We start from the raw sequence: 26119 nt of genomic DNA, 5'->3' as shown, positions 1-26119 counted from the left end.
ATTAGGCGCCGTCGCGCGCCGCGCCGCGATTGGCGGGCGGGCTGGCGGCGCTCCAACCAATCAGGAGAGGGCGCTCGCCTGACGCGCGGCGCGCGCGCCGCGGGAAGAATGGAGCCGGCGGGAGGGGGGCGGGGGGGGATCAATGGCCAGCGGGGCGCGAGCGCCGCGCGGCGGCCAATCAGCGCGGGGGCGCGCGCGCGGGGCACGCGCTCATTAGCATGCGGGGCGCGCCCGCCCCGCCGGAGTACGCGCGGCGTGAGCGGGAGGCGCGGCGGGGTCCCCGCACCCCCCCCGCCTTTTCCCACCCCCCCTTCCTTCCCTCCCTCCCTCCCTCCCTCCCTCCCCCCCCCCGCCCGCCCGCCCGCCCGCCCGCCCCCCCCAACCACACACCCCCGGTTCCCTTTGCTGCAGGAGCAGCCGGTGCATGGGCAGTGCACGGGCACCGGCAGGAGCACGCTGCGCACCCCCGCCACGGGACCGCACTCGCCCCGCGCGCGGAACGCCCCTCCGGTAAGTAACTGCGATCCGCGGGTGGGTTTTTTTTTGTTGTTGTTGTTGTTGCTGTTGTTGTTTGGGGGTTATTTTAATTTCGGGCGCTCCGGGGTTATTGTGTTTTTTTTTTTTTTTTTTGGTTTTCTGTTTCTGTTTCTTTTTTTTTTTTTTTTTTTTACGCCTTAACAATTTTTTTTGGCGTTATTTATTTTGGTTCTTTTGGGCATTAATTTTTTTTTCTGTTTTGTTTTGCGTTTTCAGCATTATTTTTATTTGCGCTTTGCGCTTTATGTTTTGTTCTTTGCTTTCTTGGATTTATTATTTTTAAATTTTTGGACGTTAATTATTTTGCATTTTTGCCTTTTATTTTTTTTCATTCTTTGTACATTTCCTTTTTTATTTATTTTTTTTTGCATTTTTTCCTCACTATTTATTTTTCGCTTTATTTGTTTGCACCCAAATATTTTTTTTGCATCTTTCCGGCATCAAAATATTTTCTCTGTTCGTCTCTTTCCTTCAAAAATATTTTTTTCTCTTCACCTTTTGCTACCAGAATATTTTCCCCTGTATCTCTTTCCACCAAAATATTTTTCCCCTTCATGTTTTCCCATTAAAACATTTTTTCCCCTTTCGTCTTTTTATGTTAAAACATTTTTTGCTGTTAAAACTCGTCGCTTTAAAGCGCTTCGCCTTAAAATTTTGTCCATTAAAAATTTTGTGCGTGAAAACATTTGTTCATTAAATCATTTGCTTATCAAACGCTGCTTCACTGAACCGTTTGCGCCTTCAAACATTTTCGCACCGAGCCCTTTTCGCCTTAAATTTTTTCGCTTTAAATATTTTCCTCCTTTCGATTAATTCACGTTAATTCTTTTCGCTTTACATTTATTTTTTTTACATCAATAAAAAACCCACTTTTTTTTTTTTTACGTAATTTTGTTCGGTTCTATTGAGGAAAACACACGTTATTTTTTTTTTTTTTCCCCCCCCGGCCCGTGTTTCTCGCCGCGGGGCTCGGCCCAGCACTCCTCCCCGGTGCCCGCGGCCCCGGCCGGGCCCCCCCCGAGGCCCCCCGCGCCCCCCGGCCGCGCTCGCCGCCCCGCGCCCCTTTGTTCGCCGCCGCCCGGCCCGTGCCCGGCTCCCCCCGCAGGATCGGGCCCCGCGGCCCCGGCGCTGCCAGAACAATGACCCGGCGGGCGGGAGCCGCGGCCGGGCACCGGCACGGACCGAGAACCGGGGCCGGGACACCGCGGCGACACCGGGAAACCGGGGCAGGGCACCGGGGAAATAACCGGGGAACCGCGGAGAGGAGGGGTCCGGGCTCCGGGAAATACCGGGGAAGTGGGGCTGGAGGGAAACGGGGGAGATACCGGGGAATCGGGGCTGGGGACGGAAGGAAGGAAATAGTGGAAGCGCGGCGAGGGAGGCGCCGAGCACCGGGGACACAACGGGAACCGGGGGAGCCGAGGGCGAGCGGGGGCCGAGCCCCGGGGAGATACGGTCGGTGAGCCGGGGGAGAGAGAAGAACGGAGCGCCGGGAAACTGGAGCTCGGCAGCGGGGAGGAAGGGCCGGAGCAGCGGGAACCGGGCCCCGAGCTGGGGGTGGCCGTGCCCGGGCTCCGGGGGATTGGGGTCGACAACCGGGGACACCGGATAAAGGAGGGGGGGCTGCGCTCCGGGAGCACCCGGAACACGGGGGGGGGCTGTGCCTTCAGGAAACTGGGCACCACGAACTGGGGGTGCTGGGAAAGCTGGGGGCTGCAAACCGGGGGTACTGGGGAAAGGGGAGCCGTGCTCTGGGGATGGCGGGGAAACGGGGACCGTGCAGCGGCAGCGCCGGGGAAACCGCGGCCCTGCGAGACGGAGAGAGAGCTGTGCACTGGGCAAACTGGGAGCGGGGTGCTGGGCGAGAGGGTTTGGGGGTGTGGGGAGGGCCGTACCCCCAGCCTGGCCGTGCTCTCACTCTCTCCTTTCTCTCCCCCGTGCCAGGAGCGGAGGATGAGCCGACAGCCCCGGCGCGGAGCGCGGCAGGACGCCCGCCGAGCCAGCCCGGCGCGGCGCTGAGCATCGCCCACCAGCCGTGTCGGGGTCCCGCCGAGCCCCCCGCGGGTGGGTGCCCCCGGCATGGACGGCCGTGACTTCGCGCCCCCCGCCGCGGCTGCTGTCGGAGCGGGGCAGCCTGGGCCACCGGCACGGCTCCGGGCGCGTGGCGGGGTCGGCACACGGGGCCGTGCAGCCCCCCGGACACTTCCAGCCCACCAAGTACTTTCCGGCGCCCATCTCCATGGCCACGCACACAGGTCAGAGGGCTCGATGCGGCCGCGGCGCGAGGGGCCGGGAGGGGTGTGGGGGGCTCGGTACGGCACCGGGAGCTCGGCCTCCCTTTGTGCCGATCCCGCTGTCACTGCGCCCGGTGGTTTGGGGCGAGGACTCACACACACACGGGGGATGTTCCCCCACCCCGCCGCTCCGCTGGCACGGGAGGAGCGTGGCCCCCGGGCCGCTCCGGCGAGATCCCAGTGCCTGGACGAACGGGCGCGCTCGGGGGAACGAGGAGGCCGTTATGTGCGGGGCGGTGGGGCGGCGGTGGAAGGTCACCGAGCCCTGGCTCGATGTTGGGCACCGAAGTGTCAGGGTGCGAAGGGGTTCGTGGCGCGTGTTCGCCGCCGGGGCCGGACAAAGCGCGGCACACGGCCGAGCGCCGCACGGGCAACCGGCACTGCCGAGGGGTCACCGCATCCGGCGGCCACGGCCAGCTGCCCCCGTGGCTTTGTCTGCGGCATGTGCTCGGCTGCAGCCGGGCAGGGCTGAACTGGGGTGCACTGCACCTAAACTGGGGTTCGCTGCATGGAGGGCTTTGAGTGTGCAGCCAGCGGGGCCCCTGCTGCCACCTCTGAGCTCCGGGATGGAGCTGGAGCGGGAGCAGGGCTGGAGCGGGTGCAGGGTTGCCGGCTCGGCGCGGTGCAGCACCGGGGCCCCCTGCTTCCCGCCGGCGCGGGCGGTTGTCTGGCCACGGCACGGCGGCAGCGCCGGTTATTGTCGCCGCCTTGATGAGCTGTGAATACTAATAAAATTATATCTGCTTTAATGGGATTACAATTAGTGCGTGGATTAGGGCGGGGGGCACGGCCGGGCCGGCGGGGGGGGGGGGGGGGTGGCAGCGGCAGGGGCTCCTGGAAGAAGGCAGAAACCGGGGGGCACCGGGGGGTGCCGGGGAGGTAGTGCTGGATCGGGCCCGCGGCCGGGGCGGTTTCGCTTTGTGCCGGCGGCCTCACTGCCGGGACCACCGCCGGGCTGAGGGGGCCACCCTGGCTTCCCCCTGCTTTTGGGGGCCGTGGGGCGTGGTGGGGGCTTGGAGCCTGTCCCCAGGGTGGGGGGTTGGGATGGGGGCTCAACTGCTCTCCGGCTCACAGTGGCCGTACAGGGGATCCCGGGGGGACGCCAGCGCTGGGTGCTGCTGGCTTCTCTCTGGCTTCCCTCCGGCTTCCCGGCGTGGCGGTGTCCCCGTGCCGGACCCTCACACCCGCCGGGGCCTGGGCGACACATGGGAGCCCGAACGCACCGGAGGTTGTTAAAATAACATGGATCTGGCTAAAAATACCCCGGCAGAAACGCGCCGAAAAAAAAAAAAACAGAGAAGCCAAACCCAACAACAGAACGAGCTAAAAATATTCCGGCTTTGGCAGGGCCGGCGCAGCCGGAGCGCTTCCCAGCGAGCTGTGCTCCGCAGCTCCACACGGCTGGAACGCCGCTGGGGCGGATAAACCGGATAATTTAGTGGCCGGCGCAGTGCCGGCGGGAGGGGGGTCCCTGTCCCCAGCACCCCGTGTCCCCCCAGCATGGCCCAGCCACGGTGCCGGCAGCCGTGGCGGCGTGGCGTGGTAATTAACGCCGATGATTGATAATTACCCCACCCAGTGCACGGAGCCAGCCCGCGGTTGGCCGTGGCATGGCGATGCCGGCACGGCACGCGGCACCCGAGGGGCACGGCGAGACTGGGGGGCTCCGGCCGCACTCCCCCAAATGGCTCCCGGCGAGGGGCCGGACTACACCTCCCAGGAGCCTTTGCTGGGGCCTGCGGCCTCCCTGGGAATGGGAGATAAAAGTGTTTTCCTTGATTTTATTAAAGCTGTAACTCAGGGCCGCGCGTTGCTGGAACTGAACGCTCCGGCCGGCGTCAGGTTTGGCACCGGCACTGGGTGGATGATGGCAGGGGGGCTGGGGGGCTGTGACACTGCCTGGTGCTGGGGGATCAGGGACCCTGAGAGCTGCCTGAGCCCACCCAGGCCGGGTGCAGCCCCCACAGCCCGATTGCGGTGGGTCCCACCACCCCGACACACCCTGTGCCGAGCAGGGCCGGGGGTCCCAGTGCCTCTGCCACAACCAAGGGGTGGGAAACTCTGGCTGAGCCGCGCTGGGGCCTGGATGTGATTTTTGTCCTTCGGATGTTTTTCTGGACTAGTGGGGAGTTGTGACTGCGCCGGGCTGATCGTCACCGTGGCCGAGCCCTCGGCACACGGCCTTGGGGGACGGCGGCGCCGGCTTTGCTGGGAGCAGCGCGGCCGTGCCGGCGGGCGGCTTGACCCCGGGGGTGCTGGTGTGCACCTCGGTGCTGGCCTGTAGCCTGGCCTCAGCAGTGCCGGTGTGCATCCCGGTGCCAGTGTGCAGCCTGGTGCTGGCATGCAGCCTGGCCATGACAGTGCAGGTCCCAGTGCACATCCCGGTGCGGGGTTTGCATCCCGGTGTGCATCCCAGGGCCGTGAGTCGGTGGCTGATGTGCTCCCACACCTGTCTCCTCCCTGGATTGCGCTGCAGGCCGGGTGCTGTGCGGTTCCCTGACATGGATTTGGGGGGGATCCGTGGGGAGGTGGTGGTGGGGACAGTGCCTCTGGCCGGGTGGTGACACAGGGCCAGGTGCCAGCACTGCAGCCGCTCCGCATCGCTGCTTCCCTGGGGACAGGTCTCATGAGGGGCTGGAGGCTGAGGTACGGCTCTGGCACAGCTCTGGTGTGGCTCTGGTACAGCTCTGGCACAGCTCTGGTACAGCTCTGCTGCAGGGGCTCCCCGCTCCCCACGGCCCCCTGAACCAGCCCGGCCATGCCGCCACATTTCCAAAGTGAGTGTCAAAGTTAAACCAGATTTGGCCATTAACTGGGCTGCTCCTCGGCAGCCACGAGGGGCGGGGGGCCACACGCGTGGCCAGCAGGATGTGCAGGTCCCCAGATCCCACCGGATCACCCCGGGTCTTGCAGAATCATTCCCGAGTGGTTCCACTGTTCCTTAGTCATGAGCTCCATCCACGCGGAGACGCTACCACGTGCCAGGCCCTGGGGGGACGGGCAGCTGCTGCCAGCCCTTGTTGCTGCTCAGGGGACACTGGGGGTGGGGGTGGGCTCCACAGAGAATCTGAGAATTCCTAGAACTCCCTTGGCCCTGCCTGCACCTCACCTGCCTCACAGCATCACCCCGGGGCAGGGTCTGACCCTGCTGGGTGCTGGGGTCCCTCCTGGAGGGAGCAGGGGGGCACGAGTCCTGGTAGCCTCTTGGGGTCACTCCCTCCTGGGACCCTGCACTTGTGGCATTCAGTGACACAGGGTCACCATGGTCCCCACCTTTTGGGGGTTTCCCCAGGGGGGTAGTCCACATGCTTGGCGTCTGTGTGACACCAGGAATGGGGTGGGACATCTGGACCCCCAGGGCTGGACCCTCCCTGGCTTCCCGGTGCTCCAGAAATGGTTTTGCACAGCACGTGTGTGTCAGGTTGTGCGGTGGGTGTGCAAATAGTCTGTGCAGGCAGCGTGCACTGAGCACATGTGTGTGCCAACCGTGCCAGGAGTGTGCACCACCCTCGTGATTGCCGTGCACACGCAGCCCTGGTGAGTGTGCAAGCACAGAGTGCGCAGCAGCTCCAGCCAGGACAGCTGCCTGTAGCCCTCTGGAGCAGATAACCCATCAGATAACGCTGGGATTGCCCCCCTGGCTCCATCGGGCACGTTCCGGCAGCGTTTCACCATCACGACGTTCATTTAGTGCCGTAACAATATGGATTCAGCTGGAATTACAGCACCGGAGGAGCCAGAGCCTGTTTATTCCCTGTTTGCCAGATTTTTAAAGGGGTTGTGTGGGTTGTGAACTCCGGGGGGGGGAGCTGGGGGCTGCACCCCACCCCCTGCCTGGCTCGGGGAACCCCAGGGTGCCAGGCTGCGGCGTGAGGGTCCCTGCCAGCTCCCAGCCCTCCGCCCGTGGCCCTGGCTCCGTTAGGAATGTTCCAGCCCTGAAATAGCTGAGGGAGAAACCCAACCCTCTGCACGTCCCCCCTGCCACCACCGCGGGGACCCGGGGGCTGTCACCACCTTGGGGACCCCGGAGCAGCCATAGGGTCAACCCCCCCGGGGCCACAGCCCCTCCCACACACCCCGGCCCTGAAACTTTCTGCCTTCCCGGAAAATTCCCATCTGCGCCGCACTTGGAGCGGGGGCGAGGAGCAGCTGTAGGGAGGGGAGCACCTCTTGTTGCCCCCCACGGGTCCCCCCAGTGACCTGCCTGCGCCTGCAACCCCCCGGCGCTGTTGTTGCAGCCGTGCTGAGACCTGGCACACTTGTCACACGTGTGACTCTCTGCGGATTTGGGGCCAAGGGAAGTTTCGTGCTGGAGCCGGGAGCGATGCCCGTGGGGCTGAGTCACAGCACTGGCCTCAGGGAGCCCGGCCAGGGAGTTCCCAGGGTGACGCTGCCGGGGGGCAGCGGGGGGGGCCGGGGTGGGACCCCACAGCCCATCTGTCCCCTGCTGGCAGCCAGCCCTGCGCTGCTGTGCCCGTCCTGGCACGGGGCTCCTCCAACGCTGGTGGCTCATCGTTGACGTGAGTTGTGCATGGTCTCAGGAACCTGTGGCACAGGGCTGCTCTGACACTGTGGGCTCATCGGTGACACGAGTTGTGCACGTTCTCGAGGACCTGTCCCTGTCCTCACTGTCAGCGTGGCTGGAGGGGGCAGGATGGGGGCTTCTCCCTGCCCATGCTTCGTGGTGAGCCGCGGCAGAGCACAAGTGTGCCAGGGGCCGTGGCGAGCAGGCGTGCGAGGCGGGTGGGAATGCGGGAATGGCAGTGCTGGCCGAGCGCGCCGGGGGACCCGTGAGTCAGCGGGTGGGCGGTGGGGAGCGGCGGCCCCATGGCCCCCCCGGGACATCCCGGCCCCGCCGCCTTTGGGGCGGGGTGGGGGGTTATTTTTTTCCAACCCTTTCCACGGCTTCCAGAAAAGTCTTGTTCTGGAAACCTCGGCTTCCCGCCCGGCACAGCCGCCCAGCACGCTGCCGGCTCCACGCCTGCACGGGGTCCCCCGGCACAGCTGGGGTGCAGAGGTGGGCTGGCTGCAGGCAGCACCGGGCAGGGATCTCCCGGGATGCATTGGCCCAGTGGGATGTGCCCACCCATCCTGGTGCGTGTCCGGTTCCCAGGGCTGCGGCCGTGCCCCCGGCCCACGCGGTCCTGCCCAGCTCGGCCTCTCCGCGGAGGAAGGAGCGAAGCTGCCTGAAACCACATCCCGACACTCATCCCAGAGGCATCCCGGCGGGATTAGCCGGGGAGCGTGGGCTGGCTTAGAGAGCAAAGCATCGCTTCCTGCCCCGGCCGGGCGGGCGGCCAGCCCGCGCTCCGCACCACGCCACGCGTGCCGAGCCGTGCCGAGCCGTGCCATGGCCATGCCGGCACACAGGGACACGGGGAGCAGGGCCGTGCAGTGAGGGGCAGCTGCTCCCCCATCCTGGTTTCCCCTATCCTGGCTCCCCCCATCCCGGCTCCCCCCGCCCGGCCGCTGGCCACCAGCTCCAAAGTTTCCACCATGATCTCACGGTTTGGCCGGGATGGGAGCAGGATGGGGGGCGGGATGGGGAGCGCTGGCCATGGGCCTCCCCAGGGGTGCTGGGGGCCCCCCCAGGCTGTGGGGGAGGTGGTAGAGTCAGGATGGGAGCTGCCCCTGCCCCTCCTTGCACATGTGTGTGCCCATACGTGTCTATAGACATATGTACACACTTACATGTGTACACACATTGCATGGCACAGCCTTGGGCCCCTGGACCTTGGGATCGTCCCAGCACTGGGAGCAGCTGCGTGGGGAGCCACACACGTGTGCAAAGCCTCCTGTGTGCCAGCACACGTGTGTGCTCTCAGGGCACGCACAGGGCAGGGCACCAGTGCCCCTTGCACGGCTCTGCTGCCTCTCACACGCCCTGGTGCAGCGTGGGGCTGGGGGACGTGAGGAGCACGAGGGCTGTGATCGCACAAGGACCGCGTGTGCTCATGGGGGATGTGTGTGCACGAGGGCTGTGATGGCACAAGGGCTGTGATCACGAGGGACATGTGGCTCACAGGCCACGTGTGCGCAAGGGATGTGGTGGGTGCTCAAGGGCCATCCGTGCACGAGGGACGTGTGAGCGCGAGGGAGGCGATCATGTGAGGGACGTGTGTGCTCCTGGACTGCGTGTGCACGAGGGACACAACGACACGAGGGACACGCGTGCTCAGGAGGGCTGTGTGTGCACAGGGGATGCACCAGTGCCGAGTGGGCTGCACAGCCCCCTGGGAACCGTATGCACACGTGTGTGCAGGAGGGGGCACCACGGGTCATGTGTGTGAACAGGGCCTGTGCAGCCCCCCAGCTGCATCCTCAGCCCCCCCAGCTGTGTCCTTGGCCCCCCAGCTGCATCCTCAGCCCCCCCCCAGCTGCATCCTCGGCCCCCCTGACTGTGTCCTCTCCCCACAGCCGGCAGCAGCCTGATGGGGAGCGCCCCCCCATCCTCCTTCATGGGGGGCTTCCTGAGCAGCAGCCTGGGCTCGGGGGGGCCCAGCCACCCCGCCGGCCCCGCCGCCTCCCCCCCAGAGCCAGCCTTCTGCGGGCCCCACTCCGGCACCTCCCAGATCTGGTTCTCCCACTCCCACGAAGGTGAGTGGGCGCCGGGACGCGGGTGGGTCGGGGGGTCCCTGTGGGTGGTGAAGATGTGGCCAGGGCTCTGCCCAGTGCCAGTGGGCCATGTCCCACCGGTGCCTGTGTGGATGGGATCCAGGCGCCCTGGACAACTGCTTCGGGGTGATGATGTGGGTACAAGCAGCACTGTTCCCCAAATCCCCCCTGGGCATCCACGGGAACCAGGCTCAGCCCCCAGAGTTGGGGTTTGGGGTGTCTGGAGAGGCTCATGTGGAGCTGCAGACCCCCAGCCTGGGAGCTGGGCTGAGGCCGGGCCAGCTTGTGTCACTGGTGATGACGGGGCAGGTGACAGCGTGGGGACCCCCAGGGCAGCCCTGGTTCAACTGACTCCCCTTGCCCCCCCCCGTCCTGCTGGCGTCCCCATCCCGCCGGAGGAGCGGGAGCGGGGCGGCGGTGCTGGCGCGGGGCCCTGGCAGCCGGCCCGGCTGGTAGTTTGACCGGCTGCCAGCTGGCTCCCGGCGTTCGGGGGGGCACGGGGGGACGGGGACGGGCAGCGCACGCGGCTGACAGACAGCCCGCCCGGGCCGTGCCGAGCCGAGCCAAGCACGGCCACTGCTGACACGAGGCTGGGGGGGCCTCAGCCCCCTCCCCGGTGGCTCCCAGAGGGCATGGGGGGTCCCAGCATGGAGGGGATCACGGGCTCTGCAGGGCGTTCCCAGCCAGAGCGCTGTGGGTTGGGGTACTGGGTGATGTACCACCCCAGCCCCCCTGACCCTGTGCCCCCAGCCCCGGGGTACCCCCGCTTCTCCGGGAGCTTGGCCTCCACCTTCCTGCCCATGGGCCACCTGGACCACCACGGCAATGGCAACGTGCTCTATGGCCAGCACCGCTTCTATGAGAGCCAGAAAGGCAGGTACCGGGGCCGCCAGGGTACCAGGGTCCCCTGTGAGAGCGCGTGTCCCCAGCTGGGCAGGGTTAGGGGGCTCAGTGCCTGTCCCAGTGCTGGTGTCGGAGTGGGGGGCTGGTGCCAGAGCAGGTGCCCAGTGCTTGGGCAGCGGGTGGGGTGGTGGGCATCTGTCCCTTCATCCCACTCCTCCTCTCATTGGCACGGCCAGCGGTTGGGCGGGGGGTCTGTGGGGGTCTCATGCGTTACCCTCCCCTCCAGATAACTTCTACCTGCGGAACCTTCCGGCGCAGCCCCCCCTGCTCCCTGCCAGCCACGGCTTCCCTGGCATCACCCGTGCCGCCCCCGGGCCCCCCGCCAGCTCCTGCAGCCGGGAGCGGGACACTGGCCCCCTGCCCAAGACCCCCAAGGACTACGAGCGCTTCCTGGTGGGCAAGGAGAAGGGGGGCAAGGGGGACCCCAAGGAGCGGCTGCCCGAGGAGGACCCCAAGGAGCGGCACAAGGCGGTGCTGCCGGTGCCGCCCGAGGGGCACTGCAAGGAGGGGGTACCGCCACGGGGCTCCGGCGATGGGCGCCCCAAGCCCTTGGCCTCGTGCCTGCTGGGCGCCAAGGGGCTGGACGGTGACGGCACCCGCGCGGCGCTGCCCAGCTGTGCCGGGAATGCCCTGCCCCGCGCCACCCGCTGCGCCCCCAAGGAGCGGGAGCCGGGGGTCCCTGAGGCGCCGCAGCCCTACGGCGAGGCCGTGGAGCGGCGGCAGATGCTGCACCACGCCGTGTCCTACGCCGTGCCCGCCGCCGGCTCCTTCCCCTGTCTCCCGCTCCACGCCGGCCCCGAGGTGCTGTGCCCGCTGCCCGAGCCCCCCGCCCGCGAGCTGAAGCTGAGCGGGGCCACGCTGGTGCCCTCGGTGGGACCCCCGGCGGACAAGAGCCGCTCGTTCCAGGTGGAATCTGGCGGGATGGAGCGTGGGGACGGCAAGGAGCGGCACACCGAGGCGGGCACCGAGCCCTACGGTGCCCCCTTCCACCACTCGCTGAAGGCCGAGGGGCCAGCAGAGCGGCGGCTGGACTGGGGGGCTCCTGGCACCCGACTGAAGGGGCTGGAGTACCTGGGGGGCGGCACAGCTGAGGGACCCCCCTTCTCCAGCCGGTGCCCGGCACCCAAGGGGGGGCTGGAGAAGAGCTACTTCGAGGTGCCACCAGCCCCCGACTGCTCCCGTGCCCCCCGCCCCGACCCCCTGGGCGTCCGCGTCGGCCCCTCCTGCTGCACTTTAGAGAAGGGCCCCCCCAAGGACCCCCCGGCCCAGAAGGTGGCTCGGATCCGGCACCAGCAGCACCCCGAGGCGGAGGCGGCCGAGGGCAAGCGCAAGCCCCTGGAGCTGAGTGCCCTGGGCTACAGCGGGCACCCCCTGCCCCCCTGGGGGGTGCAGGGCCAGGGGCCCCCATTGACCGTGACGGAGGAGCGGAAGGGGGGGCCCTACCTGGACCCCTTCGGCACGGGGCTGGTGCGGGCGCAGGAGGTGCCCAACGCCCCCGACGAGGTCTCGGCCATGAAGAACCTGCTCAAATACAGCAACGGGGCCCTGCTGGGGGGGCAGAAGGGCCCCCCCTTTGTGGGGCTGGCAGGCACCAAGGGCAGCTGCGCCCACCAGGACGCCAAATTCCCGTCGGGGAAGGGGCAGCTGGAGCTGGAGCGGCCGGACTGTGCCCGCGGCCGGGAGCACGAGGCGCTGGGCCCTGGCGGCACCGAGGGCGAGGTGCGGCAGCCGCCCGTGGGCATCGCCGTGGCTGTGGCACGGCAGAAGGACACGCTGGGCCGCCACGAGCCCTACGGCAACGGCGGCACCGGGGGCACCGGGCGGCAGCGGGCGGCGGCCGGAGTCAAAGGTAAGGGCTGGGGAGGGGGCCGGGGGTGGCAGGGGGCTGGAGGTGCCACGCTGATGTTACTGTGGTGTCCCCGTGGCAGCGGGCACTGCACGCCCCGTGCACCTGATGGAACTGGAGGCTGAGGAGGAGCGGGGCCGGCTGTGCGAGGAGCGCCTGGGACTGCCCGGGAGGGACATCCTACTCCAGTGAGTGAGGGGGAATTGGGGGGGCCTGCTGGGGGCAGGGGGAAGATGGGGGTCCCTGGGGTGCAGGGAGGGACATGGGAGACCCTGGACATCCTCTTGGGAATGTGGGGTTGGAAGAGGGGGTCCCTTCGGGTGTTTTTGGGGGTACAGGACAGGGTGATGGGGTTCCTGTGCTTTTGAGGGTACATGGTGGGACCTGGTGGTCCATGTGGGTGTTGGTGGTCATGCAGATGTGGGAGATGGGTCCCTTTTCGGGGTGCAGGGGAGAGCGATGGGGTTCCTGTGGGTACTGCTGAGGGTGCAGGGGTGGGAGACAGGGGTCCTTGGGGGTACAGGGGAGGGTGATGCCAGTGCTGCCCCCACACTGTGTGTATCCCCCTCTTCCCGCAGGGACAGCAAGGACCTGGTGGAGTTTGCCCGGATGCACCCGTCGGGGGGGTGTCCCGGGGAGCTGACCCCCCACCTGATGATGGCAGGGGGCTCGTCGCTGCCGGCGGGGCAGCTGGGGGGTGACCCCGCTGCCCACGCCCACCCTGCACACACGCACTGGCTGCCCCGCACCCGCAGCCCCTCCATCTGGATGGGGGGGCACTCCTACGGTCAGTGAGGGGGCTCTGGGGGGGCTGGGTGGGTGCTGACCCCCCACAGTGGGGTGCTGACAGACTCCTCCTCCATCCCTGCAGGCATTGGGCACCCGGCACTGCATCAGAACCTGCCCCCCGCCTTCCCCACCTCCATGCCCAGTGCCATGCAGCCCGTGTTCCCCCTCGCCCAGGACCCCCCCGCCCAGCTCGTCATCCTCCCCACAGAGCCCCCCGCCCACGGCACCCCCCACACGCTGGGTAAGGCTGGGACCCCCACCTTGTGCTGGGGAGGGGAATCCTGGGTGCTGAGTGGGGCTGGGGGAGAGGAGATGGGGTCCTTGGGGGTGTAGGGTGGGAGATGGGGATCACTGGAGTTACTTTTGGGGGTTCGTGGGTCGGTAGTGGGTTTTCTGTGGGTACTGTTGTGGCTGCAGGGTGCTTTTGGTGGAACAGGGGAGCGTGTTGGGGTCCTTTCAGGTACTTTTGGGGGTCTAGGGGTGGGAGATGCAGGTCCCTTCAGGTGCTGCCAGGATTGCAGGGCTTGGGTTCGGCACCACTGGGGTCTGTGGGGTGACCCCGAAGTGACTCCCCAATTGACCCCCTACCCTCTGCAGCCGACGTGATGGACCAGGCGTCGCTGTGGCCCCCCATGTACCCGGGCCGGGGTCCCAGTGCCCACCTGCAGCACACGGGGCAGCTGCCCGTGTACCCACGGTCGCAGTTCCTGCGGCAGCAGGAGCTCTACGCCCTCCAGCAGCAGCAGCAGCAGCAGCAACGGGCAGCCCAGGCCCTCGAGATCCAGCGCCAGGCACACGGCCAGGTGCCAGGGGGCTGGGGGATGTTGGGGGGCTGGGGGTGGAATGGGATGTGGGGCTGGCTGGAGGATGTGAGTCGGGATGGAGGTTGGGGTGGAGAGTGGGGATGTGGGGCTGGATGTGGAGGTTGGGATGGGAGATGTGGGGCAGTGCTGGGAGGTTTGGGACAGGCAGAGGAGCATGGGCTGGGCAGGGATGTGGGACTTGGATGGGCTGGGTGGTGAGGCAGGAGTCTGGGCCATTGATCTGGGCTGTGTGGGGCTGGACGAGGCTGTGGGATGCAGGACTGGGCTGTAGGATGCCAGGCTGTGGGGCGGGGACCAGGCTGTGGGGCAGGGGCTAACCCATGTCACCTCGTTGTCTCCCACAGCGGAAGCCGGAGGAGCAGCCCCTGGAGCTGGAGGAGGGGGGTCCTGAGAAGCCCCTCAAACCCTCCCACAAAGCAGTTGCCTTAAACCCCCCAGCCAAGGGCCTGACCTCGGCGGCCCCTGCGCCCCCCAAGCTCTCCCCCTGCTGCCACTCGCCGGCCCTGCGGCACCAGGCCAAGTGCCCGGTGACCCTGCCCACGGCCCCCTGCACTTTACCCGCCTGCCCCGCTGCCAGCCCGGCCGTGGCCCCCCGCTCGCCGGCCGCCAGCCCCCTGCCCACCCCCAGCAAGGGCAGCGAGGGCGAGGATGCACGGGGCGAGGGGCAGCCCCCGCGCCGCTACCCCAAACCCCTGGAGCCCGGTGAGTCTGTGGCATCGAGGAAGAGGAGGGCGGTTGGGGGGCACTGGGGGGTCCCCGCTGATCATCGCCCCCTCCCCGCAGACCTGCCCCCCGGGTACGGCTACCCCGCCGCCACCATGGGCTACCCCGCGGTGCACTCGGCCGAGCCAGCGGACCCCGACCCCGTGCACGCCGGGTCCCCCCCCGCCGAGCCCGAGCAGTCCCGGACCTTCAGCCCCACCGCCGAGGCGCTGCGGGAGCCAGGCCCTCCCCGGGACCCCCCGGCCGAGGGTCCTGGGGTGCTGCTGCACCGCCACCACCTGCTGCTCCCCCCGGGCCCCCTCTGCGGGGAGCGGGGGGCAGCGCCGGCCGCGGGGAGCACCGAGGAGCCCTTCGGGGGGCACCAGGAGGCGGCTCAGGGAGCGCCGGAGCAGCCGGAGCAGCAGCACCCTGTGCCCGGGGTGGGGGGCTCCCCGCTGCCCCCCACTGCAGAGGAGGAGGAGGAAGAAGAGGAGGAGGAGGAAGAAGAGGAGGAGGAGGAGGAGGAGGAAGAGGAGGAGGAGGAGGAGGAGGAGGAAGGCGACAGCGATGGCTTGGAGCCGGAGGGCAGCTGCGATGAGGAGGAGGATGGTGATGTCCCTGTCAGGCACCAGGGCTGCCCGGGCGGGCTGGAGGCTCTGATCGCCGCTGGCATTGACCTGGGGGAGCTGCCAGCACTGGACGAGCCTGAAGAGCCTCCCCCTGCACCCCCTTCGCCCGCCCCCCACCCCTCAGGGATCCCCGGGATCGCCCTGCTCAGCGAACTCGCTGACCTGGAGCTGCGCCGGCGCCGCTGCGACCTGGCCAGGGAAGGTGAGTGACCTCCGGTGCCCCCATCACCTCTCAGTGCCCCCGGTGTCTGCTGGTACTCACTGGCATCCCCGGTGACCCCTGATACTCCCTGGTGACCCCAGTCATCTCTGGTACACCCCAGAGCCTCCACGTGTCCCCAGTGCCCCCTGGTGCACCCCAGTACCCCCGGCAGCCCCTGGCACACCCCAGTGCCTCCAGTACACCCTGTTCCATGGGCGTGGTAGGCTGCATTCCTTGCCATGCAGGCTGCATTCCATGCCATGCTGCCATGCCATGCCCCACTCGAAGCCGGGGCTCTGCTCCAGCGCTGGCTCCAGGCAGGCGCTGGGATTCCCTCCCCGCTCGGCTTCCCCAGGGAATCCCAGGGGCCCCAGCAGGGATGGCCGCTCACTGTCCTGGCGCGTCCTCATTCCTGCGGGTGTGTGGGAGTGTGGCAGGGGGATCCCATACTGAGTGTGGAATGGGAACACCATGGGGTGAGGGGTTGGCTGTGGGGTCCCGCTCCCCACAGATGGGGTGGCCAGATGGGGCACGCTGTGTCCCTCCCGGCCACAGCCGAAGGTCTGCTCCCAGCGTGGAGTCTGGGATGTCCTTCCTTGCTGACCCCGTCCCGTCCCCACAGGTGAGGATGAGGAGCTGCTGGCCTTCAACCTGCAGAACCTGGCCACGGTGGCGGCCGCCTGGTCGCTGGTGGAGGCGGCGGGGCGGGAGGGCAGCCCCCCCGCGCTCAGCCCCCTGCCCGCCTCGCCCCCGCCCCGCGCCCGCGTCCCCCGACGCAAGTACACCTGGACCCCCAAAACCAAGGCTGTGAGTGTCTCCCGGCGGGGGCGGGAGGTGGGATGAGTTGTGCCCGGTCTCAGCCCTGCGGCTGAGGCTGTTGGCAATACCAGTGGTGCCAGCGGCCTCCAAACGCCCCCCGGCCCCCCAGGTGTGCCCGCTGAAGGCGGCCATGGAGCAGCTGAACACGCAGGAGGTGGAGGTGCGGATGCGCTTGGCCGAGCTCCAGCGCCGCTACAAGGAGAAGCAGCGGGAGCTGGTGAGGCTCCAGCGGCGCCACGACCACGAGTACGTCCTGTTCCGTCCCCTTCCTGAGGCTGGGGCAGCGCTGGCAGTTAATCCGTGTGATGAGTTTGGGCCTGTCCTCAGCCTGACAGGGAGGGGGCTCTGCTCACGGTGCCCCCGGTTTTCCAGGCGTGACGAGAGCTCCCGGAGCCCGGCGCGGCGCGGGCCGGGGCGGCCGAGGAAGAGGAAACACTCCAGCACTCTGGGCAGGGCCGAGAGCCGCAAGGTCAAGTGAGTGACCGGTGCCACAGGACCCCCTCGGCGGGGGGTCTGACCCTCCTGGTGTGCTTGGGGGCCCCCCCATTACATCCCTATTGCACCCGCCTCCATCTCACCACAATCCCCTGCCGTGTTTGGGAGGGTTCATCCACTCGTTCCCATGGAAGATGGGAGGGTCTGGGTGGGAGCAGCGTTCCATGGAGCCCTGTGGCATGGGGTGACCCCCCTTTCTAGCCCCCTTTTCCTGCCTGGCACATCCCATTCCCCATTCCCATAGTTGTTGTTCTCCATAAATCCTGTGTGCTCAGCTGAGCACTGGGAAGGTGTGTGGGAGTGTTGGGGGGTCCCAGGCCCCCCTTGTTAAATTGTTGCTAAATGGGGCCACAATTAAGATAGAAAGGAGAAAAAAATTAATTTCCAGGTTCTGTGTCACAAACTGTTGGTTGGGGTGGGGAGCAGAGCAGGGAGATGGCAGCTGGGTGGTGCAGGAGCCAGCCAGGGTGAGGTACAGGATCCATTTGGGATGGGGTGCAGGATTCCTCTGGGGGATGCAGGATGAAGCTGAGGGGTGCAGGATTATTCCAGGGGTGCAAGACCCCTCTGGGGGGTCTGCAGACACTGTGCCCACGCTGTGCTCCCCCCAGGACAGTGAAGACCAGCCTGTCCCTGCTGTGTGCTGAGCTGAGGGGGGACCCCGAGCCCCAGAAGAAGAGGAGCAAACTGTCAGGTGGAACCTTCAGCAGCCTCCAGGGCTCCCCGGTGAGTCCCATGGGATCTGGGGGGTCCTGCTCCCCCCTGAAACCCCCCCTGAGCCCCCCCAGGGCGGGGTCCCCTGCCCTGTGTGGTGGCTGACGGGGTGTTGCAGCTGAAGCAGAAGGTGAAGGGCAAGGGGCTGCCCCCCGGGCTCAGCCCCTTCCGCCGGAGGGACCCCAACCCCAGCGCCCGCATCCAGAAGAAGCTGAACCGACCCAAGGGCTCCAAGGGCTCCAAGTACCAGGGGCAGGACCCCGGCCCCCGGCAGCCCCCCCATTTCAGAGGCAAGGCGGGCACAGGGATGGAGGTGTGGGGTTGGGATGGGAGTGTGGGGTACGGGATGGGAACAGCAGGGCAAGATTAGGATGGGGTGCATGGTCGGGGGGGGATCTGGTTGGGGTAGTGGTATGAGGTTGGGGTTGGGGTCTGGCATGGGAACAGGGGTTCAGAGTCTGGGCTGGGTGTGCTGGGTGCAGTATGAGGATGGGGATGCAGGGTCCAACCATGGGACTGGGGTGCAGGATTCAGCACAGGGATGGGGGTTCAGAGTCCAGCACGGGGCTGCAGAAGGTTCAGGACAGGAGTGGGGATCACACGTGACCACAGCTCACCCCATCCTGCTCTGAGGGTGCAGGGGCCACCCCTGGGTGCACAGGGGTCCCTCACTGCTGTCCCCTGCCCTTTCAGATGAGCCTGAGGGGGACACAGACAGTGAGGACGAGGAGCCGGGGCTGTCCCTGCCCACGGGGCCAGTGGCTGTGCTGGGGCCCTCCCCGTCCTCCGTGGTGAAGATGGAGGCCAATGAGAAGGCCAAGAAGAAGAAGGAAAGGCAGGGGCTGCTAGGTAATGGGATCACCCTGGAAATGCCATGGGGCACAGGGGCAAGGACCCTGCAATACATGTGCCAGGGCTGGGTGGGCAACTGGGGGGTATTTCAAACCCCATCACTTTTATGGGGTGCCCTGTGGCCCCTGTGGTCCCCAGACCCCCATGGAGTGCCCCAGTCCCCCTGTGTCCTTGGGGTGTCCTGATTGGTGTGCCTCCTTGGGGTGCCCCGGTCCCTGTGGGGTGCCCTGACCCCTGTCCCCCCCAGGTCCCTGCCGCCTGGGCAGCCCCGAGGGGGAGGTGAAGATCAAGCGGCGGCCGGTGAAGCCGGGGGGTGCCGGGAAGCTGGAGAAGGTGCCGGGGCGGCGGAAGGCCGGGGGCTGCCCCGAGGGCAGCAAGAAGAAGCTGAAGGCCAAGAGCAAGGAGAGCCTGCGGCCCCCAGCCCCCGGCGGCCCCAGCCCCACGGGACCCCCCGGCAGCCTCTTTGGGGGCACGGACCCCCGGCTCCTGGGGCCACGGGACGAGGGGGTTCGGCTGGGAGAGAGGGGCAAGAAGGGCACCCGCAAGAGCAAGGGGCTGCAGGCAGCCCTCAGGGTGAGTGGGGGACTGGGTGTGGGATTTGGATGGGCTGGGGGGCACCAATGGGACCAGGATGTGCAGGGACTGAGGGTACTGGGGTCATTGGGGTTTCCAGTGAGACGGTGCAGGTGCTTGGGGTACTGGGGTAGTTGGGAGATGCTGCAGGGACCACGGGGTGCAGAGGGTGGGATCTGGGGTTTGGATGGGCTGGGGGTGCTGGGGTGGTTGGGGTGGGCACCGCTGGGACCATGGGGTGCAGAGCTGGGAGCAGGGGCTGGGGGTTCTGTGATGGTTGGGGGTGCTGGGAGCACTGGTGGGACCATGGGGTGCCAAGGGGCGGGTGCAGGTTTTGCACAGGCTGTGGGTGCTGGTGGAGATGGGAGGCACCACTGCAGGGACTGGGGTGGTGGGAGGCACACCAGGGGGGGCTGGGGTCACACTGGGGGGCCATCAGCCAGTCCTGACCCCCTGTCTTGCAGCGCAAGAACGGGGCGCTCTCATTGGCCCTCTCCCCCCGGAGCGCCAAGACCATCCTGAGCAAGGGCAAGAAACTGGCCAAGGTCAAGAGCAAAGTGGCCACCAAGCAGGTGAGACCTGGGTGGCCTCCCCCAACCCTGACACAGCCCCCTCATGCCTCCTACTCACCCCTGCCCCCTCCTGCAGTGCAAGGGCCGGGCAGTCAGCAAACTGCTGGAGAGCTTCACTGTGGAGGACGACTTCGACTTCGACGACAACAGCAGCTTCTCAGAGGAGGAGGAGGAGCTGGGGGGCTGCCTGGCAGGGGGGACACGTGAGGAGGTCCCCCACGCCTGCGCCATCCAGAAGGAGGATCTGCGGGATGGGTTGCACATCCTGATTCCCAAGGAGGACAGTCTGCTCTACGCCGGCAGCGTCCGCACCATCCAGCCCCCGGACATGTGAGTGGGGGCTCCGAGGGGTCCCGGCCCTGGGGGGTGTCCCAGCCTTGCAGGGGGGTACCAAGGTGGGCGCTGAGCCCCCTCTGTGCCCCCTCCCCAGCTACAGCATCATCATCGAGGGCGAGCGGGGGAACCGGCAGCGCATCTACTCACAGGAGCAGCTGCTGCAGGAGGCGGTGAGTGGAGGCTTCTGAGGGGTCAGGGTGGGGGGTCAAGGTGGGGGTCTCCACCCTGGGGAGAGCCCAGCACGGTGCTCCCTGCAGGTCCTGGACGTGCGGCCACAGTCGCGCCGCAGCCTCCCCCCCGGCACCCGCGTCTGCGCCTACTGGAGCCAGAAATCCCGGTGCCTGTACCCAGGGAACGTGGTGCGAGGTGAGGCTGGGCAGGGAGCAGTCTGTGGGGCGGGGGGTGTCGGGGACCCCCTAGCCCATCCCAACAGCCCTCCCGTGCCGCAGGCTCCTCCAGCGACGAGGAGGAGGAGGACGCCGAGGCCGTGCTGGTGGAGTTCGACGACGGCGACACCGGACACATCGCCGTGTCCAACATCCGCCTGCTGCCCCCCGACTTCAAGATCCAGTGTGAGGGGCCGGGGTGGGATCACAGAATTAGGGGGGATGGGTGTGGGGCACGGGGAAGCCCTGACCCTCCTGCTCCCCACAGGCACCGAGCCCTCCCCAGCACTGCTGGTGTCCAGCTCCTGCCGGCGGGCGAAGCGGGCGTGCGGCGACATGGGCACCCCTGGAGCGCTGCCCCCCACACTGTGCCCGGATCATGGCCCCCAGGCCTCCCGGAATTCCAGCAGGAAGGCATCTGGCAAGGAGAAAAGCGGTATGGGTGGGTGAGGAGCACCCATGGACTACTTTCCTGGGTGGGATGCAAGGAGAGGTGTTGGGATGGGGAGAAGGAGGCTGGGATACAGGGAAAGGTGCTGGTATACAGGAAAGGATGTGAGGGTGTGGAGAAGGGTTTTGATGTGGGGAAAAGGCACTGGGATGCAGGAAAAAGTGCTGGGATGCAGGAAAGGGAAGGAGTACTGGGATGGGTGGACGGGTACTGGGATGAGGAAAGGGGTGCTGGGATGTGGGGAAGGCTGTTGGGATGCTCCCTCCCTCCCTCTGGCTCCCCTGACCCCCTTCTCCCGCAGGCAAAGCCATGGAGGGGCTGTCGGGGGGCCGGGGGCCGGCACTGAGCGATGCCACGGCCGGGCGGCGCGGGGGGTCCCTGCTCAGCTGGGCAGCCATGGCACAGACCAAGCGGAAGGCGGTGAACAAGGGCTCGGCCGTGCTCCAGAACCTCTTCCAGGTCAACGGCAGCGCCAAGAAGCTGCGGGCCAAGGAGACCCTCTTCCCGCTGCACCACCACCACCACCACCTCGCCGCCCCCGTCTTCGGCAACGCCTTTGGCGCCGACTCCTTCAGCCGCATCGCCAGCTCCTACAGCTCCTTTGGCGCCGGCGCCGGGCTGGTGCTGCCCGCGGCACAGAAGCTCCTGCGCTCCAAGAAGGCCGAGCGGCTGGAGGCGGAGGTGGGCAGGAGCGGGCGCAGGAAGGCGGCGGGCGGCGAGTTCCTGGTCAAGCTGGACCACGAAGGGGTGACGTCCCCCAAGAACAAGACGTGCAAGGCGCTGCTCTTGGCCGAGAAGGACTTCGGGGCCAGGCTGGAGCGGCCACTGGGCAGCCACAGCTACGGACACGCCGGGCTGGGTGGCCGGGAGCGGAGGGGCCGCACGGCCGCGCACCCGCTGCCCGTGGGGCTGGCACTGCGCAAGTACTCGGGGCACGGGGACTTCTCCCTGAACTGCGACAGCGACTGCCACAGCTCCTACTCGGACATGGACGAGGACGAGGACGCGGCGGGGCTGGGCGCCGACGTCCCCTCGCGCTTCATGACGCGCCTCTCAGTGTCCTCCTCTTCCTCGGGCTCCTCCACCTCCTCCAGCTCCGGCTCCATCTCCACGTCCAGCCTCTGCTCCTCGGACAATGAGGATTCCTCCTACAGCTCGGAGGACGAGGACTCGGCGCTGCTGCTCCAGACCTGCCTGTCGCACCCGGTGCCGGCGCTGCTGGCGCAGCCGGACGCACTGCGGCCCAAGGGCACCGCGCCACAGCGCTGCTTCCTGTCCAAGGCGGCCGCCGCCGGCCCCAAGGCCAAGCTCAAGCGGAAGGAGGCCCTCAGCTTCGCCAAAGCCAAAGAGTTCTCCCGGCGGCAGCGCCTGCCCTCGGTGGAAAACCGGCCAAAGATCTCCGCCTTCCTCCCCGCGCGCCAGCTCTGGAGGTGGTCGGGGAACCCCACGCAGGTAAGGCGGGCACCCACCCTGCCCTCCTTCACGGGCACCCAGAGCTTGGCACAGCCATGGGCACTCACTGCTGGGTGTGCTTTGGGAGGGGAGGAGCAGGCACAGCAGAGGTGTGGGGGTGCTTGGCAGGGCATAGGGGTGCACAGAGCGAGGTGCCTGGGGTGTGGGGGTGTGGGTGCGGGGGGCACAGGGGTGCCTGACAGGTGCTCAGGGTGCTGGGCACACCGGCTGTGACACGTGGATGCCCATGCTGGCACTCAGGTGCCCAGCAAAAGGAGCTCGTGACGTTTGGGGGCAGCAAATGTGGTTGCCCAACACACAGTGCTGGTGACACCAACTGTGCCACACAGATGCAGGGGTGCTGGTGACACCGCCTGTGTCCCCTGGGCACTGGTGACATTGCCTGTTCTTTCCCTGGGCACTGGTGCCACCAGCTGTGTCCCTCAGGCACAGGGCACTGCCTGGGTGCCGTGGGCATACCCGCCCTCGGTGCTGCTCTCCCCCTGCCCTGTGGTGGCGGGTTTGGGGGTCCCTGTGCCCCCCCTGAGCCCGTGTCCCCCCCAGCGGCGCGGCATGAAGGGCAAGGCGCGGAAGCTGTTCTACAAGGCCATCGTGCGGGGCAAGGAGACGCTGCGCGTGGGCGACTGCGCCGTGTTCCTGTCGGCCGGGAGGCCCAACCTGCCCTACATCGGCCGCATCGAGAGCATGTGGGAGTCCTGGGCCAGCAACATGGTGGTCAAGGTCAAGTGGTTCTACCACCCCGAGGAGACCAAGCTGGGCAAACGCCAGAGCGATGGCAAGGTGAGGGTGGGGCAGGGGCAGCTCTGCCGGGCTGTGGTGTCAGGTGGCCGCTCGTCGTGCCAAGTGGTCATGTGCCGTGTCGTGTGGCCACACGCCATGTAAGGTGGCCGTGAGCTGTGCCGGGCAGCCCCACACTGTGCCAGGTAGGCACGCGTCGTGTCAGGCAACCCTGTGCCAGGCCAGGTAGCCACGTACCATGTCAAGTAACCATGTACCATGTCATGTGGCTGCACATCATGTAAGGTAGCCCTGAGTTGTGTCAGGTAGCCCCACAGTGTGCCAGGTAGCCACGTGACATGTGATGTAGCCACACACCAGGCCAGGTAGACACAGACCACCTCAGGTAGCCGTGTACCATGTCGGGTAGCCACATGTCATGCCAGGTACCATGTGCCTTGTCAGGTAGCCACATCCCACATCAGGTAGCCATGTCCCACATCACACAGCCGTGCACCATTCCAGCTGTGTCCCATGCCAGGTAGCCACGTCTCATACCAGTTAGCCATGTCCCATGCCAGATAGCCACGTCCCACCTAGGTAGCCATGTGCCACCTCAGGTGGCCACACGAGGTGGCCACGTGCCGTGGCCGTGACGGTGCCTTGTCCCCGCAGAACGCGCTGTACCAGTCGTGCCACGAGGACGAGAACGACGTGCAGACCATCTCGCACAAGTGCCAGGTGGTGGGGCGGGAGCACTACGAGCAGCTCACGCGGGGCCGGAGGTACCAGGACCGCCAGGACCTCTATTACCTGGCGGGCACCTACGACCCCACCACGGGCCGCCTGGTGACCGCCGACGGGGTGCCCATCCTCTGCTGACCCCCCTGGGGGTGCCCATCCTCTGCTGACCCCCCGGGGGTGCCCACCCTCTGCTGACCCCCCCAGGGATGGGGACGGGGGCCCCTCTGCGGGTCCTGCCCGGCTCTTATGCAAAGCCCGTGGTGACATTGGGGGGCGCGTTGGGGGGGCCCAAGGGGGACGGGGGGGGGCTCCCCTACAAGCCATAACTTTCCCTAGTACCTCTGACTGTTTGCCAGCAGGTGAAGCAGAAATCAGGTGTGTTGTTCTATTTATTTTGCCTGTAAATATTGTATTTCTTCCGGGAAGTTTTATGGAAAACCGAGAAAGGACAAAAAAAAAAAAAAAAAAAAAAAAAAGACAAAAAATGGTCAAAAAAAGAAAAAAAAACCCTCCACAAAAAAATAATAATAATAATCCTCGGGGAGGGGGTGGGTGGGAATGGGGGGGGTCGTTTCAGTGCACTGTGTCCCCCAGCCTGTGGGGATGGGGACAGCGGGGAGCGCTGTACAGAGGGGGCCAGGGCGGGGGGCTCGGCCCGGGCGGGGGGCCCAGCGCCACCGTCCCCAGTGCAATAGGGGGGTGACCGCGGGGGGGGGACCCCGGGGGGGGCCGTGGGGGGACCGTGGGGACCCCCCGGGGCCGGCGGACGCTGGCCCGTCCCGCCGCCGCTGCCTGGAAAATATTGTACAGGGGCTTTTCCAGTGTAAACACTAAACCAGAAAAAAAAAAAAATCCCACAAAACAGGATAAAAAAAAATAAAATCCGAAAGGACAAAAAAAAAAAAAAAGGAGCAAAGGGTTAAACAAAGGTTTTATGAGCCGCCACTCCTGTAAAGGCCTTTTACTATGGAACTTTTTTATGGATAACTTGGCTTATGAATAAATATATGAACCGTTGCTGGCGCCGGCTCCGCTCTCGGCTCTGCCTCAGTTTCCCTTCTGCTGCGACCACCCCGTGCAGCCACTGCTGTGGGCACTCCTGGCTCTGGGCACCCCTGGCTCTGGGCACCCCCCTACTGCCAAAGCCACCCTCACAGGCTTCTGCAGGAGATGGGAGGGCAGAGTTAGAGACCCCTGGGCACCGCGTCCTGCTGCCACCCTCATCCTGGTGGCACCCGGTCCTGCTGCCAGGGAATGCAGGCAGGGATGCAGGAAGGAATGGGGGAAATGCAGGCAGAATGCAGGCAGGGAGGGCGGGATGCAGGTGGTGATGCAGGCAGGATGCAGGCTGGGATTGCAGGATGATGCAGGCAGGGTCAGTGGGATGCAGGCAGCAGGATGGGGGATACAGGAAGCATGATGAGGGGTGGAGGCAGGGGTCAGGAATGCAGGATGGGATCAAGGATGCAGGGATGAGATCAGGGATGCGGGATGGGATCAGGGATGCAGGGTGGGATCAGGGATGAGGGATGGGATCAGGGATGCAGGGTGGGATCAGGGATGAAGGATGGGATCAGGGATGCAGGGTGGGATCAGGGATGGGGGAATGGATCAGGGATGCAGGGATGGATCAGGGATGCAGGGTGGGATCAGGGATGCAGGGGATGGATCAGGGATGCAGGGTGGGATCAGGGATGCAGGGTGGGATCAGGGATGCAGGGGATGGATCAGGGATGCAGGGTGGGATCAGGGATGCAGGGTGGGATCAGGGATGCAGGGGATGGATCAGGGATGCAGGGTGGGATCAGGGATGCAGGGTGGGATCAGGGATGCAGGGGATGGATCAGGGATGCAGGGTGGGATCAGGGATGCAGGGGATGGATCAGGGATGCAGGGTGGGATCAGGGATGCAGGGGATGGATCAGGGATGCAGGGATGGATCAGGGATGCAGGGGATGGATCAGGGATGCAGGGGATGGATCAGGGATGCAGGGGATGGATCAGGGATGCAGGGTGGGATCAGGGATGCAGGGTGGGATCAGGGATGGATCAGGGATGCAGGGGATGGATCAGGGATGCAGGGTGGGATCAGGAAGGGCCCGCGCTCCCCCTGCACTCTCTCCACCCCCACGTGGGGACAGACGGACAGGCAGCGCTGCCTCGCCATTGGCCGCGGCTCCGCCAATCAGCGGGAGCCGAGCGGCCGAGCCGGGCTCCCATTGGCTGTCGGGGTGCCCTTTTGTTCTCCGGGCCCGCGCGCCGCCGTTGCCCGGCCCGGCCGCCAGGGGGCGATGAGCGCGGGGCCGGGCGCGCGCGTGGGGCCGTGCTGCCCCCTGGCGGCCGAGACGGGACACAGCGACCGATGGGGGGGGACAGACGGACATGGGGGGACATGGGGGGGACAGGGGGACATGGGGGGACATGGGGGGGACATGGGGGGTATTTGGAGCAGGGAAGGGGTGGGGATGGACAGACGGACACGAGGCTGGCAGGACGGACGGGCAGGTGGGCAAGCGGCAGGACAGACAGCCGGCTGCTGGGAGGGAGGGACAGACAGACGGACAGACAGGTGGCAGGGAGGAGGCCGGACAGATTGGTGCAGGGACAAGGAGGGTGGCTGGACAGACAGACGGACACAGGGAGGGA

The 26119-nt window shown here is 66.7% G+C and overlaps 1 protein-coding gene across 1 annotated transcript; it reads left to right on the top strand.

Moving 5' to 3' along the window:
• Nucleotides 1–281: 281 nt before the first annotated feature.
• Nucleotides 282–24490, top strand: BAHCC1 (BAH domain and coiled-coil containing 1). Its single transcript, XM_064676447.1, is given in 29 exon segments — nucleotides 282–510; nucleotides 2482–2637; nucleotides 2639–2792; nucleotides 9249–9428; nucleotides 10197–10319; nucleotides 10576–12198; nucleotides 12278–12383; nucleotides 12774–12982; nucleotides 13067–13225; nucleotides 13582–13787; nucleotides 14153–14510; nucleotides 14592–15341; nucleotides 15964–16148; nucleotides 16270–16406; nucleotides 16533–16634; nucleotides 17267–17381; nucleotides 17488–17729; nucleotides 17897–17958; nucleotides 18003–18218; nucleotides 18469–18794; nucleotides 19259–19366; nucleotides 19443–19696; nucleotides 19797–19872; nucleotides 19960–20068; nucleotides 20152–20274; nucleotides 20357–20524; nucleotides 20841–21991; nucleotides 22556–22792; nucleotides 23405–24490. Coding segments are annotated over 28 exon segments (7707 nt in total). The 5' UTR covers nucleotides 282–510; nucleotides 2482–2616; the 3' UTR covers nucleotides 23612–24490.
• Nucleotides 24491–26119: the final 1629 nt, after the last annotated feature.

Source organism: Pseudopipra pipra, chromosome 19 (genome assembly GCF_036250125.1).
Source record: "Pseudopipra pipra isolate bDixPip1 chromosome 19, bDixPip1.hap1, whole genome shotgun sequence".
Classification (NCBI taxonomy): Eukaryota; Metazoa; Chordata; class Aves; order Passeriformes; family Pipridae; genus Pseudopipra; species Pseudopipra pipra.
The sequence above is the reverse complement of the archived record's forward strand: the minus strand, read 5'-3'. Positions and strand labels throughout refer to the sequence as shown.